At 54.2% G+C, this 17,287-nt stretch overlaps 2 protein-coding genes across 5 annotated transcripts in view; one reads left to right on the top strand and one right to left on the bottom strand.

Annotated features, from left to right (window-relative positions):
- Positions 1-8,566, top strand: part of L3MBTL2 (L3MBTL histone methyl-lysine binding protein 2) — a 28,459-nt gene extending 19,893 nt beyond the window's left edge. For 3 of the 4 annotated variants that reach the window (XM_013299129.3, XM_055808258.1, XM_055808257.1), the window contains 6 exons: positions 437-584; positions 2,964-3,046; positions 4,768-5,002; positions 5,775-5,840; positions 6,785-6,907; positions 7,768-8,566. In XM_013299129.3, coding sequence (XP_013154583.1) covers positions 437-584; positions 2,964-3,046; positions 4,768-5,002; positions 5,775-5,840; positions 6,785-6,907; positions 7,768-7,877 — 765 coding nt within the window. In that variant the 3' untranslated portion in view covers positions 7,878-8,566. The remainder of the gene's footprint in view (positions 1-436; positions 585-2,963; positions 3,047-4,767; positions 5,003-5,774; positions 5,841-6,784; positions 6,908-7,767) is intronic. The other variant, XM_055808259.1, reaches the window with a different exon arrangement.
- A 1,377-nt stretch (positions 8,567-9,943) lies between these two features.
- CHADL (chondroadherin like) lies at positions 9,944-14,908 on the bottom strand. Its single transcript, XM_027786738.2, is given in 6 exon segments — positions 9,944-10,654; positions 10,990-11,156; positions 11,835-12,594; positions 12,596-13,497; positions 13,582-13,752; positions 14,808-14,908. Coding segments are annotated over 5 exon segments (2,208 nt in total). The 5' UTR covers positions 13,741-13,752; positions 14,808-14,908; the 3' UTR covers positions 9,944-10,434.
- Between the last annotated feature and the right edge of the window lie 2,379 nt (positions 14,909-17,287).

Genomic DNA, 17,287 nt, shown 5'->3' with positions numbered 1-17,287 from the left:
GGCCGGATTGAGGACCCTGGGGGGGCCGTATCCAGCCCACGGGCCGTAGTTTGAGGACCTCTGTTGTAGGAAGTGGCAAATCTGAAGGTGGTGCCCTTTCCTTCTGTCCAGTAACAAATTCATGACCTGGGTGGTGTAGAGGGTCTCTGGCTGCCAATAAATTCTTTCTGAGGGAGAACAGAGCTCTGACCATTTATGGCTGAGTCCTTTTCACAAGGTTATTAGTGTTTGGCCCGGTCCTGCAGAAATTGCTGATTTGGGGATTAGCTTGTGTTGACTAACGTATCAGGAGAAGCTACTGCCTGCCCTGGAACATATATATAACATTGCATTTTACTGTCTAGTGGCAATTGTGATTCATCGGGGGGGATCCTTTGAGTGGAGAGGCTTTAGAGCAAGCAAAGGTCTACGCTTATGCCCTTCACTCCCATCTCAGGTCCTCTTGGATGGGTATCTCATGATCAGCATTGATGGAGCCACATCTGCTGATGGCTCTGACTGGTTCTGCTATCATGCCTCCTCACACGCCATCTTCCCTGTCAACTTCTGCCAGAAGAACAGCATCGATCTGACCCCTCCAAAAGGTGAGATTTGGACTCTGCCCTGTGGTACAAACCTGCATGCAGAATCTGCTGGGTGGTGCTTTTCTGAGAGGAATCAAGTTTGGGATCTTATGGTTTGATTAATCCAATCTGGCTGCTTTTCAGGGAGATAGGGCTAGTTCAGGGAACCCATATACCAAGTCTTGGTACTTTGTGGAAGGAAGTAACCATCTCCAGAGAGTGTTAATGGTGGTTGGGTTGTTAGGTCTTGGTGGATCAGTGAGAGAGGTGTACAATCCTGAAGCTGAGCAGAATTGAAGGTATAAAGGACAAAGATGGTGGGAAAGGATAAGCAGAGCCATTGCTGCATGAATCAGTACTTAAGTGGCAGGAGTCACCTCTGTTTTTCTTGTATAAATGAATCTGAGACCAATATTTCTGCAAAATCCTGAGAGGTAGTCACCCTAGGAGTGTGTTTACTGCCTCATCTGGCTGATTTCCCTGCTCTGAATAGGTCTGCTCCGAATTTCTGTGTTGCAGCACTTTTGTGCAGCACTACTCTGTCTTCCTTTGATGTTCCTGTTAATGGGAGAAAGATTGGGCTTAGTGGTGTGTTTTGAATGTATTTCCTGCCTGCTGCTTCTCCTCACCTTTCTCGGTGGTCTGGGTTATGACCGAGGTGGATGTTCAGTTGCAGCTTGCCCTTTTCTGTATTTGCCCACTGGAGGGGAGTGCTGGGCTGCCATGGAATCTGCGCACTAGATTTATGTCCAAGATCAGGCTGTACTTGCTGGTTTATGAAACTGCTTTACAAGCAGTTGCTATACCTCCTTCCTGCCTATTCTGCTTTTTCCCTGAGAGTACTGAGGGAGCTGGCAGAAGAGCTCACCAAGCCACTCCATCATTTATCAACAGTCCTGGCAAACTGGAGAGGTCTCAGAAGAGTAGAGGTTAGCCAGCGTGACGCCCATCTACAAGAAGGGCTGGAAGGAGGATCCAGGGAGCTACAGGCCTGTCAGCCTTACCTCGGTGCCAGGGAAGGTTATGGAGCAGGTCATCTTGAGTGCCACCACGTGGCATGTACGGGACAACCAGGTGGTCAGGCCCAGCCAGCATGGGTTTATGAAGGACAGGGCCTTCTCGATGAACCTGATTGCAGCCTACAACAAGATGACCTACTAGTGGGTGAGGGAAGGACTGTGGATGTTGTCTTCTTGGACTGTAGTAAAGCCTTTGACACCATTTCTCACAGTTTTCTCCTGGAGAAACTGGCTGTTCATGGCTTGGATGGGTGTACTCTCTGCTGGGTTAAAAGCTGACTGAACAGCCGAGCCTAAAGAGTGGTAGCAAATGGAGTTATGTCCAGCTGGTGGCCAGTCACAAGTGGGATTCCCCAGAGCCCAATATTGGGGCCAACTCTGTTTAATATCTTTATTGATGATCTGGACAAGGGGATTGAGTGCACCCTCAGTAAGTCTGCACATGACACCAGGCTGCGGGGAGTGTTGATCTGCTTGAGGCAAGGAAGGCTCTGTGTAGGGATCTGGACAGGCTGGACCGACGGGCCAAGGCCAGTTGTACAAGGTTCAACAAAGCGAAGTGCCGTGTCCTGCACTTCAGTTACAACAACCCCACACAGTGCTACAGGCTTAGGGAAGAGTAGGTGGAAAACTGCCTGGAGGAAAAGGACCTGGGGGTGTTGGTTGACAGCCAGTTAAACGTGAGGCAGCAGTGTGCCCAGGTGGCCAAGAAGACCAACAGCATCCTGGCTCGCATCCAAAGCGGTGTGGCCAGCAGGACAAGGGAAGTGATTGTCCCCCTGTACTCGGCACTGGTGAGGCCACACCTTGAATCCTGTGTTCAGTTTTGGGCCCCTCACTTCAAGACTGATATAGAGGTGCTGGAGTGTGTTTAGAGGATGGCAGCAAAGCTGGTGAAGGGTCCACAGAACAAGTCTTGCAAGTAGTGGCTGAGTGAACTGGGGTTTAGTCTGGAGGAGCCTCAGGAGGGATCTTATTGCTCGCTACAGCTCCCTGAAAGGAAGTTGTAGGCAGGTGGGGGTAGGTCTCTTCTCCCATATAACAAGCGAGAGAACAAGAGCAAATGTCCTGAAGTTATGCCAGGGGAGGTTTAGATTTGATATTAGGAAAAACTTCTTCATGGAAAGGGTGGTCAAACATTGAAACAGGCTGCCTAGGGAGGTGGTGGAATCACCATCCCTGGAGGCATTTAAAAAATACATGGATGTGGTGCTCAGGGACATGATATAGTGGTGGACTTGGCAGTCCTGGGTTAACAGTTGGACTTGATGATCTCAAAGGTCTTTTCCAAACTGAATGAGTCTGTGATTTTATGATTCCCCCGGCTGGTCTGTGCAATGACTGTCTTTTTTTCCCCTCTTACCATTCCTTCCTGCTGCAGGGCAAGATGCAAAGACCTTCAGCTGGGAGAGTTACCTGGAAAAGACTAAGTCAAGACCTGTTCCTGCACGGCTCTTCAACACAGTGAGTGCTGCCAGGAGGGGATGTGTAGGGATGCTTGCAGGCAGCGAGGAGGAGCACAAGAGCTCTGTCTGTCACAGAAAGGTTGAGGTGGAAGGGACCTCTGGACATCATCTTGTCCAACACCCCTGCTCTAGCAGGGTCACCTGTAGCAGGTTGCCCAGGACCATGTGCAAACAGCTTTTGAATATCTCCATGGGTGGAGATGTACAACCTCCCTGGGCAGCCTGTGCCAGTGCTCAGTTGCCTTCACAGTAAAAAACAGTGGTTCCTGATGTTCAGGGGGAACCTCCTGTGTTTCAGTTTGTGCCCACTGCCTCTGGTCCTGTCACTGGCACCACTAAGAGGAGACTGGCTCCATCTTTGCACCCTCCCTTCAGGCATTTGTACGTATGAATAAGATCCCCCCTGAGCCTTCCCTTCTCCAGGCTGAACAGTCCCAGCTCTCTTAGCCTTTCCTCGTGTGAAAGATGCTCTAGTCCCCTCATCATCCTTGTGGCCCTTTGCTGGACTCTCTTTAATATGTACGTGTCTCTCTTGTACCGGGAAGCCCAGAAGTGGACACAGTGCTCCAAGTGTGGCCTCATCAGTGCTGAGTAGAGGGGAAGGATCACCTCCCTTGATCTGTTGGGAAGATTCCTCCTAACGCAGCCCAGGTTACCATAAGCCTTCTTTGTCCCACGGGTATATTGCTGGCTCATGTTCAACTTGGTGTCCACCAGGACCCCTAGGTCCTTTTCTGCCAAGCTGGTTTCCAGCCACTTGGCCCCCAGCATGTGCTGGTGGCTGGGCTTCCTTGCCAGGTGCAGGACTTTACATTTCCTTTTGTTGAACTTCATGAGGTTCCTATCAGACTATTTCTCCAGCTTCATAAGGTCCCTCTGGATGGAAGCACAACTGTCTAGTATCTCAGTCTCCCAGTTTTGCATCACCAGCAAACTTGCTGAGTTTGACACAACACTGCCATGTCATCCAGATGATTAATGAAAATATTGAACACTGTCCCCTCATCCAGCCTACACTTCCATCAGCTTCTCTGTGAGGATCTTATGGGAGACAGTGTCAAAACCCTTCCTGAAGTCAGGACAGACAACATCCAGTGTCTCTACTGGGCTGCTCTTTGCTGCCAGTCAGCGTTTCTAAGGAGAGCCCAATGCACAGGAGTATATACTTACCACATAAAGGCTGTGTTTGGCTGGTTGGATGAGCAGTATCATGCCTTTGTGTAATGATATCTTGGTCCTTCTGAGTGTGACCTGTGATTCTTTAGTGTTCGCTGGAGCTGCAGACTCCTGGTGGGTTCTACATGGCTTATTGCCTGTGGACATGTGGCTGGCATGTGGGTGAAGGGGGTCTGTTTTGCATCAGCAAAACTGCTGCAGCACCTGGGGCCTGTGCTGGTCTTTCTGATTTCCGAGGGTTATTTCAGGCTAATGAGTTTGATCAGGTGTCCCTTAACTTCTGCCTGCTGCTCCTCCTAGGTCAGGAGCTTGTTTCTAAAAGCTGGGCTAAGATTCACTAAGGACACAGCTGGCCTTGGGTCTGTTCATGCGTGCCCCTTTCTGGTACGCGACTGTTTCGTCCTGTTGTGCGACTGGGCTTGTTCTCTCTCTGCTTGCTTTAAGCTGTAGGCGAGCCTGTTCTAGGGTGCTGGTGGCCAGATGTGTGTTTGGACTGAGTGCAATGGCCTTGGGTTTTCTTTTCTCATTTTTCTCTGCACCCAGGACTGCCCAAACCATGGCTTCAAGGCAGGCATGAAGGTGGAAGCAGTGGACCTGATGGAGCCCCGGCTCATCTGCGTGGCCACAGTGAAGCGTGTAGTCCACCGTCTCCTTAGCATTCATTTTGATGGCTGGGACAATGAGTATGACCAGTGGGTGGACTGCGAGTCTCCAGACATTTATCCTGTGGGGTGGTGCGAGCTGACAGGCTACCAGCTTCAACCACCTGTTGTTCCAGGTGAGTGAAGATTTTACTACGGTTTCTAATGCTAGAGGCAGAGGTTTCCTTCTTCCTGCTCTGTGAGTGGCTCCTCCTTTTTGGGGGCCTTGTAGGGAGAAGAAAATTGTCTCCTTGATTTGCACTGGCTACCGTAAGTCTTCCTCTGCTGCCACGCATTCTGGCAGCTGGCAGAGGGAGGAGTCTCTGGTGGGGAGAAGTCAGCCTGAGATTTGAGGTTGGCTCTGTTTTCCCTCTGTTCCCCCACCTGCACACCAACAGAGAATTGCTCCTGATGAAGTCGGGTAGAGTTCAGGTGGTCTGATCCCTGCACAGCTCCCTTTTACTTAGTGTACCTACAGCCTCAGCCAGGTAGCAGGGGGAGCTCGGCCCCTGCTCCCCTTTCTCATCAATTCTCTGACTCTGTCTGTAAAAGGTAAGAGCATCCCTTTCGAGAGTTTATTCCTTCCCTTGTCACAGGGAGGCCACTGCCTCACCTTTGCAGATATTTTCCTTCTTGTCCCAAGTAGGAATCTTGTTTCTTTACTGCCCCTGCCAAACCTCTTCTGGGCCTCTCTCCCCTGTGCTGCCCCAGCCTGCCGCCCTGGGCCCTCGCCTGGAAGCACAGACAGCAACTGGGCTAGAGCCTTGCTTTCCCCTCAGCTGGTTGTCTTGGGAAGAGGGCGTTGGCTCGGGGGGACGGGTGTATCTTGTTTCTCGGTTATGTCACTTCATCCCAGTTACCTACTGGTTATGGGACTTGGCTTTCGTTTCCCTCTCGTCTCCATGACAGAGCCCACAACTCCAGTGAAGGCCAAGGAGGTGCCCAAGAAGAAGAAGAAACCCTATGGAAAGAAGAGTGAGTGATGTTTGGTTAGTGCCCTCCCGCTCGCTCGCAGGCTGGGCCCAGTTAGAGGAACTCTGTCCATGTCCTGTCAGAGCAGGAGAGAGAGGCCTTGTCTTGCTGTGGATGCCCTCAATCAGCTGTGGGTTTGACAACACAGCTTCATCCTTCTTAACTGCCCTGTTGCCTAAAAGAGCAGAGAGCTGTGTGTGTGGGAAGGATCTGTTTTGCAGTCTGTTCTCTGTTGGCCGAGGTATAGATGGCGCTTGCTTCCAGGCGTGAGGTTGTGCTGCTTTCCCTACTGTGTCCATGGTCGGAGGGAGACTGTTTGCTGCAGCTGGAGGGTAGCTGGAGAGCAACCCTGCCTGCTTTGTGCTGAGGGAAAGAAGGCCTTAAGATGGCCAAAGAGGCCAGTAGCGGGGCTGGACTGTGTTATTGTTTCATCTTGTCATTGTTGTCGTCATTGTTGCAGTAGCTGTGGCAAGTCGTATGTAGACAGGCAAGAAATTCCTTCCTGGGGGGTGGAGAGGAAAGGACATCTAAAGAATATAAAGACGTTCAAGCTAAATGAAAACGTCAGCTGAAAATGAAAACGTTAATGCTGCAATGTGCATGCCTTGCAGCCAGCATGCCCATTGCCTAGGACTAGACCCAGACAGGTAAGCAAAGCTGACTCCAGACTGATTCCAACAGGACCTGCTCCCTGGAAGTTAAGCACACGCTGAAGTGCCTTGCCTTTAATGAAGGAGAACATGGAGGAGCATATTTTGAGATGACTGTAGAGTTTTTCTCCAGTAGGCCATTTCTGTCAAGTAACCAGTTGGCAGCTAATGACCATGTAGCTTGCTGGTCAGTTGTGCTGGTCCCTGGCCTGTGGTTTCTCAGTGGAGCAGGGTTGCTGATTTTCCAAGGGAAAAGAAACACACTTTTCCCCATGCTCTTTTATCTCTTCCATTAAGGAAAAAAGTTACCTGCCAAAACCCGCAACATCAAGCAGACTGTCAAGAAGCCTCCTGCCACAAAGACGAAACGAGAAGCAAAAGCTGCCAGCAAAGCTTTGCCAGAGCCAGCACCTGATGAGAGTAAGGAAGCTCCTCTACCCAGCAGCCACCTGCGACTCTCCCGTACGCCCTGCACGCCACCGGTCCTCCTGAGGCCTGTGCTGCCTCTTGGCTATTAAGTCACAGGTGCCCCCGGGCAGGGAAAGGCTGTACTGTGACAAATGGCCTTCCCTGCTCCTCCAGAGACGGACAGAGTGGAAAAAACCCTTTGCCTGCTTCCCCTGAGAAGGTTTGGCGGCACCAGTACTGGTGTCATATTTTGGCAGATACCTTGATACTGCTGATGCCTGCTGAGGGCCTGGCAGCCCTGCTGAGCAGTCTGGTTGTGTGAGGTCAGTTAAGGAGGAGAGGCCGAGTGGATATGTCAGAGGTGTGCCGTCACATCCCAGTCCCCATAAGGGCTGTCACAGCACATGAACACAGCGTGTTGTGGTGAGCATCAAGAGACGTGGTGACCAGAAGAGCATCTGGCAGTTGGGTCACCTTCCAACTCTGGTGGGTGTTGAGTAGGAGGGTGTGTAAGGTGCTTTGTGCACATGGGGATGGAGCCTCATGAAGGTCCCTGTTGCTCATATCGGTTTAATTTGCCGTGTGAACCCACACAGGTAGAGAATAGACCACACTAGCTTTTCCTCCCTTGGCCCTAGGAGAAGTTGTTCTTGGGAGCAGGCAGCTGCCAGAGTTCGGTCCCGTCCTGATTGCTGCACGGATAGATTTGTGCCAGCAAGACAGGTCTGCCTGTGGTAAAGGACCTGCAAGAAGTGGGCAGGAAACCTGGGGTATTTGAATACCTGCATGAGCAAAGCTGGTTCTGGGGGGCTGCAGGAAGAGCGAGGCAGCACAGGTTGATTTTACTTATTTTTTCCTCTCTCTCTTGCTAGTCATTGCTGTGCAGGTAAAAGAAGAAACGATCGACCCCTCAGTGGCAGAGTTTGGAGCCACAGAGCTTCCTGTTCCGGTCAGCAGCATAAAGCAGGAGGTCACAGACTGATCCCGAAGTATCCCCCAGCTGCCCACTGCAGCCTGCGCTTCACCTCGTGGCTCTTTGCAGAAGGTCCTGGCAAAGGGAAGCAGAAGAGTAGAAGAGCCTTCCCTTTTGAGGCTGACCACCCTGCAACATTGCATCTCTGCTTGCCTGGTGTGCAAGAAAATTTACCCTAGACTTGTAATTTGAAACCCTGGGAAACAGACTCCAGAAAGGCCGCAGGCGTGCTGAGGATCGTGACCAAGGTGGCTGCTGGGGTTGTGTGTCCTGGCTTTGAAGGCACCTTTCTGGGCAAGAGCTCCCAACAGGGAACGAGGCTGCCAAAGCACAGAGGGGCAGTTTGGGTTCATGGCTGTGGCTGGAGGTGGTGAGCTGCAGTCTGAGATGATGTGTGCAGGTCACATGTGTCAGGAAATCAGCTGCCCCCGTAGGACACAGGCTGTGCTCGCTGGTCTAGGCCCTGCAAGTCAGGACAGGAAGAGTGGAAAGAGGTGGAAAAAAAACCAAAAAGGGATGATGATGCCTCCTGAGAGAGCAAGAGACCTTTTTAAGTCATCGTTTCTTGCTTTTGAACCTAGAATTGCAGAGGCCATGGTGCACAGTTAGAATTTTTAATTTTTTAGCATTCCTACTGTAAATTTGATCTACAATCTGTACCCTAAAGCCCTGTGAATTAAACTTGAATTTGAGGAAGAGGCCAGAGGCTTTGTGTATTGCTTTGCAGGTCACCAAAATACCAGGGTTAGCCAAGATGGGAGAAGAGGCCTTTAAGAAGTGGGTAGGTATAACTATGTTTTGGGGTGGTTTGGGTTTGGGGTTTATTTTTGACGCATGCAATAGGGTTTTTCTGTGCACTCGCCACTGTCTACTTGCCAGTTCTGCATAAGGGCTGAAGATCACAAGAGCACATTAGCTAACTTAAGGCAGGGGATGCTGTTTCTCATTTTAGAGAAAAACTCTAACATTCCTGTCTTTCCCCAGACTGGCCGTCAAACTTCAGCATAGAAATCAGAAAGGTCAGTATGACAACAGTGATGAAAAACACATTTTAAATCTCCTGTAGGAGGTTCCTGTGAACTTTCTGCGGGTGAGGAAGTGCCCTGCCTGGCAGTGCCACGGTGGGGCCCAGCCAGCCGTAGGGCAAGTGCCTTGTCAAACCCACAGGGAAATGTTGGCTGCCCAGGACACTGCCTTGGCCATGCTCCCCTCAAGCTTCACAGGGGAGAGCTCGTGGTGCCAAAATAGTTCCTGCTTTGCACGGTGGTTTAAGACAAAAAAAAAAAACAACTGCTGGCAAGCTGTCTGTCTAGGAAACACAGGGTAGAGACTCTGAGTAATTAACACAGTCTTCCTCTTTTTTTCCCGTCTAAAGGCAAACAGCCTTTAGCCAGAGAGGGAAGAAAGGACCATGGGGGAGCAATGAAACACAAGTGGAAAAAGTGTGGAGCGTCTGTGTCAAACTAGGCCCGAGAGCAGTGCCATCTCTGCCCGGCCCTAACTGCCCTCCTGGGAGGGCCCTGGGCTCCTTGGGAAGCTGCGATGGGGTGAGCGTGGTGGGGGTGGGGGGTGATTTTTATCGAAGGCGTGTAACAGCTTCCCTGCCCACCGGCCCGTGGCTGCTTGCCTGTCCTGGCAGCTCTGCCTCCCACCAGCTTGTCACAGATACCTTAACGTGGGAGGTTCTCAGTTTCGTGGCAAAGTCATCACATTTCTCTTTTTTTTTTTTTTTTTTTTTTTTCCCCCTCTCTCTTGGACTGCCACCTTTTCCCAGCCTTGTCAAACGCTGGGGCTTGTAGGGCCACCTGTCTTTATGGGATGATAATTTCCAAATGCCTTTTTGCTGTAAAAAGCAGCACAAATGTTCCATGCCCTGCATGGTAGTTTAACGGCTAGAAGTGTTTATCTTTTAAATCCTTCTCAATTTCAACAAACTTCTGACTTTAAAATAGGGAATAGGGGAACAGGTTGAGCACACCGCTTATGATATGGGATCACTTAGGGGATCTGTGATCCCATTCCACCGATCGGACCACTGATCACATTTTGCAGGAAATTAGAAAGGTTTTGATCTGCTCATGTTTTAATTCTGAAGAGCTGCTAGGAATTCAGGCAGTGTTTTCACTGCTGCTCTAAGATTTGAGCCAGTGCATGATGTTGCTGCACTGGTGCTGTTTGCAGTCCTGCTCAGGGTTCTTCAATGGTTTCTGAAGGTGTAAAAGCACAGCGCTCTTAAAAACAAAACCAAATGTGGATTCCAGCTTTTCCACATGGCTGGAAGGAGCCTTGGGAAGAAAAAGCAAGCATTTGGCTTTGTTGTTTGAGTCATCAAAGCCTGCTGCAAACACTACGGAAGCTTTTTGCACCGGTTCTTTCCAGGGTAACATTCCTTTGTGTCCTGCAAAAACAAACCCTGCCTCTTTGGCAAATTGGCATTGCTTCGGTGGCACCAGGCTCTCTCCTTTGCACCTCATGCAATATCCATGTCGCTGTGGTGGGGACAAGTCTAGAAAAATTGCTCTCACCAGACTGCAGGTATGGCCCTGTTGTGTCCCACGTACATTTCCTAAGCTCTGCTCTTCCTGAAGCCTCTGGCTGGTGATTTTCCCGATCTCTTTTTCTTGCTGGGCTTGCTTGCAGCCTTGTCAGGACTGGCTCCCCCAGCCTTGCCTTGGCCCCAGCCAGGGCAGGTTTGGAAAGTGGTGGAAAACTTCACCTTCAGCCCCTGGGCTTCTGCAGGGGACCCACAGGTGGCCCCTACACGGAGGTTGAGTTTGTCGATCCACCTGGAAATGCGGCAGGAGATCAGGGAAAGGAACAGGACAGAACAAAGGGAGAAGTGAAACTCCATGTCTGTGGGTGGGCGTGAGTCACCTCAAAGCCAGGCCAGGTTGCTCAGGGTCTCACCTGGGTGACCCCTGAATATCTGCCCACCCCAGCTTGTGGCTGCTTTCCCTACGCCAGGAAAGCCCAGGCTACTTCCACCCCTGACACAGGAGCATGCTCCACCTCACCACCATGGGAGAAGACCTATAACGGCCAGCGTGCCACGGGCTTGTGCCTCCGGTGTGGCAGGGTCCAGCTGTCCCCTGGCACTGTACCCCCACCTTGCAGCACTCACCTGCGCAGGGGAAGGAGCTGGCAGTCGCAGTGGAAAGGCACATTCCTCAAGTTGAGGATCTCCAGTCCCGTGAAGTTGCGCATGTCAGGGATGTTGCTCATTTTGTTGCCCTCCAGGTAGAGGCTTCTGATCTTGGGACCAAGGCCAGCAAAGGCACCGGGGGAAATCTGCAATGAAGGCAGAGTGAGTCGGGGTGGGGGTCCCGATGGGAGAAAATCTCTGTCCCTGCACTGCTATCAGCCTGGGGGGCTGAGAGCCTGTCCTGAACCTGGCAACCCTGTGAAAGACCCGTTTTAAACGGCAGGGACTGTTAATTAACTTCGTTTCAGTCACATTCTGGGACTCGCTGGACCCTGTTTGATCTTCTTAGAAAGAAGGTGACCTGCAGAAGGCCTTGAGAGTGATCCCTGGACACTGTTAAGACACAGTCCTTACGAGAGCACTGCTAATACCACTTTCTTGAAAGGATGCAGATGCTCAGGGTAATATCAGTGGAAAGTCCTGCAGGACAGCCCATAATAATAAAAGGAGGAGAAATCTGGCCAAGGCTGGAGAAAGGAGGTGGTTTGGAGGACTGTCTGGACCCCACTGAAACTGGGCATCTTTAAGGACTGGAGGGAGTAAACCTGTCCCAGGGGAGCTGGGTGCAAAGTTGGAGGAAGGCAATGCTCCAGCCAAGCCTGAAGAAGCCTCTCATCCCAGCCAGGCTACGGAGTATCTCCTGAAGCCTCTGGAGTTTGGGGACATCTGCTTGGATGCCCCTATAGGGGCCACCAGCCCAAAATGGGACCTGTGGCTGTGCCCTGCAGTGCCTCTGCCCCTTGGAGATTCCCAACCACACGCACCTGCTCCAGGCCCATGTTGTCCAGGTAGAGATGCTGCAGGCTGGAGGCCACCGGCAGGAAGACGCCATCCCCCAGCTGCTTGATGGGGTTTTGGGACAGCTTCAGCTCGCTCAGGGCGGGCAAGCCCCGCAGGGCTGCTGTAGGCACCTCTACCAGGTGGTTTCCTTCCAGGTGCAGCTTCTCCAGCACCTTGGTGGGAGCCAGGGCAGCGGGGGCGATGTGTCTGATGGCGTTCCCAGCAAGGTAGAGCCAGCGCAGGCCCCCTGCCCCAGTCAGGTCACCCTCTGCCAGCTCCCCAATGGCATTGTGCTGCAGGTGGAGGGAGATGAGGTTGGGTAGGAGCTGGAAGGCGCCCGCGGGCAGGCTGGTGAAGGCATTGTGGTCCAGGTCAAGGTAGGCAAGTCGCGGGGCCCCCTCGAAGGCAGTGGCCACCAAGGTGGAGAGGCGGTTGTTGGCAAGGTAGAGGTAGACCAAGCTCTGCAGCCCCCGCAGTGCCCCAGGGTGCAGTGCCTCGATGCCACAGCTCTGCAGGTGGAGGGACACCAGCTCCTTCAGGCCAGGGAAGGCGCCCGGTGGCACCATCCCGAAGGCGTTTCGGCGCAGGTCGAGGAGGCGGGTGTCCCTGGGGAAGCCCCGGGGGATCTCCTGCAGGTCCCTGTTCTCACAGGACCCGTGATGGAACTCGGGGGAGCAGGTGCACCCCTGGGGGCACTGCCCGCTGCCGGCTGCCCTGGGCTGCCCCAGTGGCACGGCAGAGCTGGGGGGGCGGCTGGGGGCGGCCGCATCTCATCTCGGGGGGCCTCAGGGAGTCGAGGGGCCGGCCGCGGAGTGCAGGGGGTGCGGCACAGGCCCCCTCCACCTGCACCCGTGACCTCGCCAGCCAGTCACGGAAGGGGCGCAGGAGGCAGGAACAGAGCAGGGGGTTCCCAGCCAGGCTGAGCCTCACCAGCCCCCCAGCCCCAGCCAGGGGTGGCAGCCCCTGCAGCTGGTTTTCACGGAGGTCCAGCGTGCGCAGCTGGGGGCTGCGGGCAAAGGCGTCAGGTGCCACGTCCTGGAGGGAGGCATGGTCCAGGAAGAGGTGCTGCAGGGAGGCCATGGCCAGGGCCTCCTCGGCCACATAGGTGATGGGATTGTGGCCCAGGTCCAGCCAGGTAGCCCCATCCAGCCTGGCCAGGGCCTCTCCAGGCAGTGCCTGCAGCTCATTGTGGTCCAGGCTCAGCCTGCGCAGGGCGGGCAGGGCCGCAAAGGCCTCGCTGCCCAGCACATGGAGGGTGTTGTGGGACAGCCGGAGCCATCTGAGGACCTGCAGACCCTGGAAGACCATGTCCGGGAGATAGACCAAGGCATTTGCCCTGAGGTCAAGGACGATGAGGGACCCTAGATGGCCAAAAGCACCTGGCTGGATCTCCTCGATGCGGTTCCCCTCCAGGATGAGCTGCTGGAGTGAGGACAGTCCATCCAGGGATTCCTGGTAGAGGACTGCTATGCCGTTGGAGGCCAGGTTCAGGTAGACCAGCCTCCCCAGCCCCCGGAAAGCTCCTTCCTCCAGCCTCTCCACCTTGCAACGCTGCAGATCCAAGTGTGTGAGGTACGGAGTGGCAAGGAAGGCTCCTGCTGGGATGACCATGAAACTGTTGCCTCGAAGGTTTAGTTTTTTGGTGAGCTGTCAGTCACACAAAACACCGAGTTACCCTAGGGTTGCCATCTCCGCCTCCTTCCCCTGTCCCCTGCCCGTCCCCTTGCCCACCTGTGGGATGGTGGTGGGGATGGTCGTCAGGCTCCCGTTGAGGCAGAGGACGTGGGCGTGGAGGTTGTCACAGACACAGGGTGCAGGGCAGCAGGCAGCAGCCATCCACTCCAGTGCCAGAGCTGCCAGCAGCAGGAGGAGCCCCCAGGACAGCCTCATGGCAGAGGGCACCTGCGGCCAGGGAGAGAGAGCAATGAGTCCAGGAGAGGGGCCAGGCTCCCATGTGTCCCCTGGCAGCATCACCTACTGGCACGGGGTGCTGGGGGGCGATGCTGGAACCTAGCGGGGCAGTTCTCACCATCTCTTGCTCATTTAGAATTAAAAGTGAATATTACAGGTAGCAGGTGTCCACTTGGAAACAGCTTTTACCTGGGTTAACTAAACTCCCTGAGGGACATTTGGGAGCACCTACAAGGGGCTTGGCAGGAGCATGGGGTCATTCGTGGGGAACTGTGTTGGAGCAGACAGACACAGACACACATACCCCCACCCCCCCCCCTTTTCTTCTTTGTATACCACAAGCATAAAATCGTCGTGATCTGTACAAGATCTCAATATTCCTCCTACAATCGAGGCATGTTTTTTTGTAAGGTGAGCAAGTATAGCCACCCAGGGGATGTAATCATGCTGGCTTCCCGAGCTGCCACCTTTCATTCAATTGGAAATGTCCCATCTCCACCACCTCCTGCCTCCCATCCTGCACGCTCCTTACTTCCCCCTAACAAGCTATTCAAAGTAGTTTGTTGTTTTTTTTTTACTAGATCTCCACAGTTTAGCAGCAGGAAGGACAGGTTGATTTTGGCCAGGCAGGAGTGAGCCCCTGGGGCGGAGGTGCCAGAGAGGGGCCACGGCTGCGGCAAGCACAGAGGGGCTGGTGAGGCTGCAGACATGGCCGATACACCTCCCCGTAAGCTCTGGGGAGCAGCACCAGTGGGGGCTGCAAGGCTCAAACCCACAGAGCCACCACGGTGCCCATTCCCATGCCCACCATAGCTCATCACCACCCGGGGTCCCATGCCCCCAGTCTGCCCTCCTGCTGCCACTACGGCCAGCCCTGCCTCAGCCCCCACACGCACTGGGGTAACCCCTCACTCCTGCAAAGCCACCAGTGAGTGCCACCAACACAATGTCCCCAGCTCAGCCCCCACCCCACCCTGAGCCTGGGCACTGCCATGTGCTGGGCATCATCCCACCACCCCCTCCCACGCATCTGGGGGGTCACACACCTGTGGGCTGGGGTACCTGGACCTCAAGAAGCAGCAAAGAGAGAGAGGAAAGCGGCCCCCCCCCACCCTGTCCAGCGGCTGCCGAGCTCCTGCGCCGGTGTTTGCTCTCCTTGCAGAAGCAAGAGCTGAATGGGCCCCGTTGTGTTGCTTTCCCAGCAGCACAGAGCCAGAAACGCAGGAGGAGGAGAAGGGGCGGGGGGGGGAAGGAAGGGTAAGCCACCCCTGGAGAGAGGGCAGTGACCCAGACATCGCCTCCCCCTCGCCTTGCAGGGGGCTGGGAGCACCGGCACTGGAGAGCCAAAGCCTGGCGTGTCACAGCACCAGCCCGGCCAGAGCCCATGTGGGATTTGCACTCACCGTTTCCTGGGCTCCGTCTTTCCTTCCCTGGCTCTGTAAGTCACAGGAGCTATGGAGGCACAGGGCAGAAAGGTGACATCCAGCCAAAATCGCAACGGTGGCAGTAAGCCTGAGCAAAAGGGGCTGTGCCACCTTTACAGCTCGCTGTCCTTCTCATTTTGCTTCTCTGCTTGTTTTGAAGAGGCCAGGGGTAGCAGTGCCTGTATGAAACATTTGCTTGCAGAAGGACATGGAGGCCTTCATATTTGTTCCCAACAACAGTTTCCCTTTTTTGGCTCTGCATTTTGCTCTCCCAGGGAACAAGAGCAGATTTGCAGCGTAACAAAAACTTGGGAGATTTGATGTCTCTCACCCCTTCAAGCCCTTCTATTCTGCAATCTCAACTGTCAGGAACATCCCATCCCATCCCAGTGCCACCTGTGGGCAATGGACATGCTGGCTGGGGTCTATGAGCCTCCCCGGCCACTGCCTTGGGCTCCTCTGTCCCTGCAGCCTCCCGGGTGCTCGTTGCTCCCGTGGCACAGGGTGACGGCCCCCCCGCACCCATGCAATCAGCAGCCCAGAGGCACCGGCTCCCACACTCGTCTCCCCTCTGCTGTGCGGGGAGCTGGGTCTAGAGAGGGTGAATCTGCCTCGGGCTGGCAGGGGTCACGCTGAGGAGCTCGCTGCCTGCACCGGAGCACCAGGACCTGTTTGCAGGGTCACGGCTGGCCTCGGGGAGGGCCAGGGCCAGGTGCCCGTTTCACGTTACAGCCACACTCTGGCCAGCGCTCATGCTCTGTCTGGCGGTCTGACCCTACCCCTGCTGCATGCCACCAGCGTGACCGGCCCTCGTGCCCCCAGAGCTACTCCCCGGCTGCCCAGCAGTGCTGCACCCACTGCCCCAGTGCCAGCCTGTGCTTACTGCGCACCGCTGTCCCCGTGCCACCACTAAGACGACCTTGCAGCACCGCGTGCTGGAGGCCTGCTTCCTCCCAGACCTGCTGGATATCGCTGCCCTCTGCCTAAGGGGCAGTGGGGTGGAGCAGCTCTGGCCAGGTGCTTGCAGGGGTCTAGAGAATGTTGACCACCTCTACCTGAGCTACAACCTCCTCTGCCCCACTGCTGGCCACTCCGCATCTCAGCAGCAACCCCACGCGCAGCTGACTGGAACCACCGCAGCCACCCCCACCCCAACTCTGGCCACTGTCCAGCCTGCTGGGCTCCCCCTGCCTGACACCCCCCCCCCAACATCCCCCCATCTTCCCCGGCCAGGAGCCCCCACCCCTGCCTGGCCAACCACATGGGCAGCAACACCTCCCTGCTGGTGGCCTGGGTGACTGTGGGGAGGGCAAGGTGCGGTACCTGCCCCTTCCCCAGCCTCCCCCCCCGGCTCTGACAGCCTGTTCATTTGCCCAGCAATGACCTTGCCAGCTTTAGGTTTTACTGAGGCTGCAGGCAGGCAGCCAGTCTTCGCTCATTCTGATGCTGCATGGGACATGAAGGCAGCACACTGGAACTTACACTTGGTGGGGTTTAACCGACCTCTGCCAGGCCAGATACTTTAGCTTTCCATTAAAGAAAATGTTTTGTGTTTGCCTGCAAGGAGCCCCATCCCATTACTACCACTACAGGGTTTCACTGTTCACAGATGCACTCAGAACTGCTCCGTGCAGACAGAGCTCTGCACCACCACTGCCTTGTCAGACTGATGAAGCTCAAATTAAAATACTCCTGACAACAGCAGTGCTTTTGAGGTGGGACAGTTGCACAGGACAGCCTGAAGTAGCACTGGAGTGACCCCATGTTCCTCCAGGACGCTGCTAGGAAACAAACACTGTCTGGGAACAGCTTCTAATGGAAACCAGAGCTAGCAATCCCCACTTTTTTTCCCCCCCCTCTAATCCTGAGGCATAAGCCAATTTTATGGGACTTCCAAGTCCATGTCCTACCTAGAGACAAATCTATCTTCCACCCTCACAATAACCCTTTTTCCTGTAGGCATCTAGTCTTAACACTGAATACCAGCAAATCCCATTTCTAAATAGTTTTTGCTTTTGAAAAACTCAGGGACCAACATTTCACACTCATTCAGCTACTATGGCTTGGTTACTCAAAGCAGGCTCTCCCCACATCCTGGCCCA

The sequence above is a fragment of the Falco peregrinus genome, chromosome 6, assembly GCF_023634155.1.
Source record: "Falco peregrinus isolate bFalPer1 chromosome 6, bFalPer1.pri, whole genome shotgun sequence".
NCBI classification, from domain to species: Eukaryota; Metazoa; Chordata; class Aves; order Falconiformes; family Falconidae; genus Falco; species Falco peregrinus.
The sequence above is the reverse complement of the archived record's forward strand: the minus strand, read 5'-3'. Positions and strand labels throughout refer to the sequence as shown.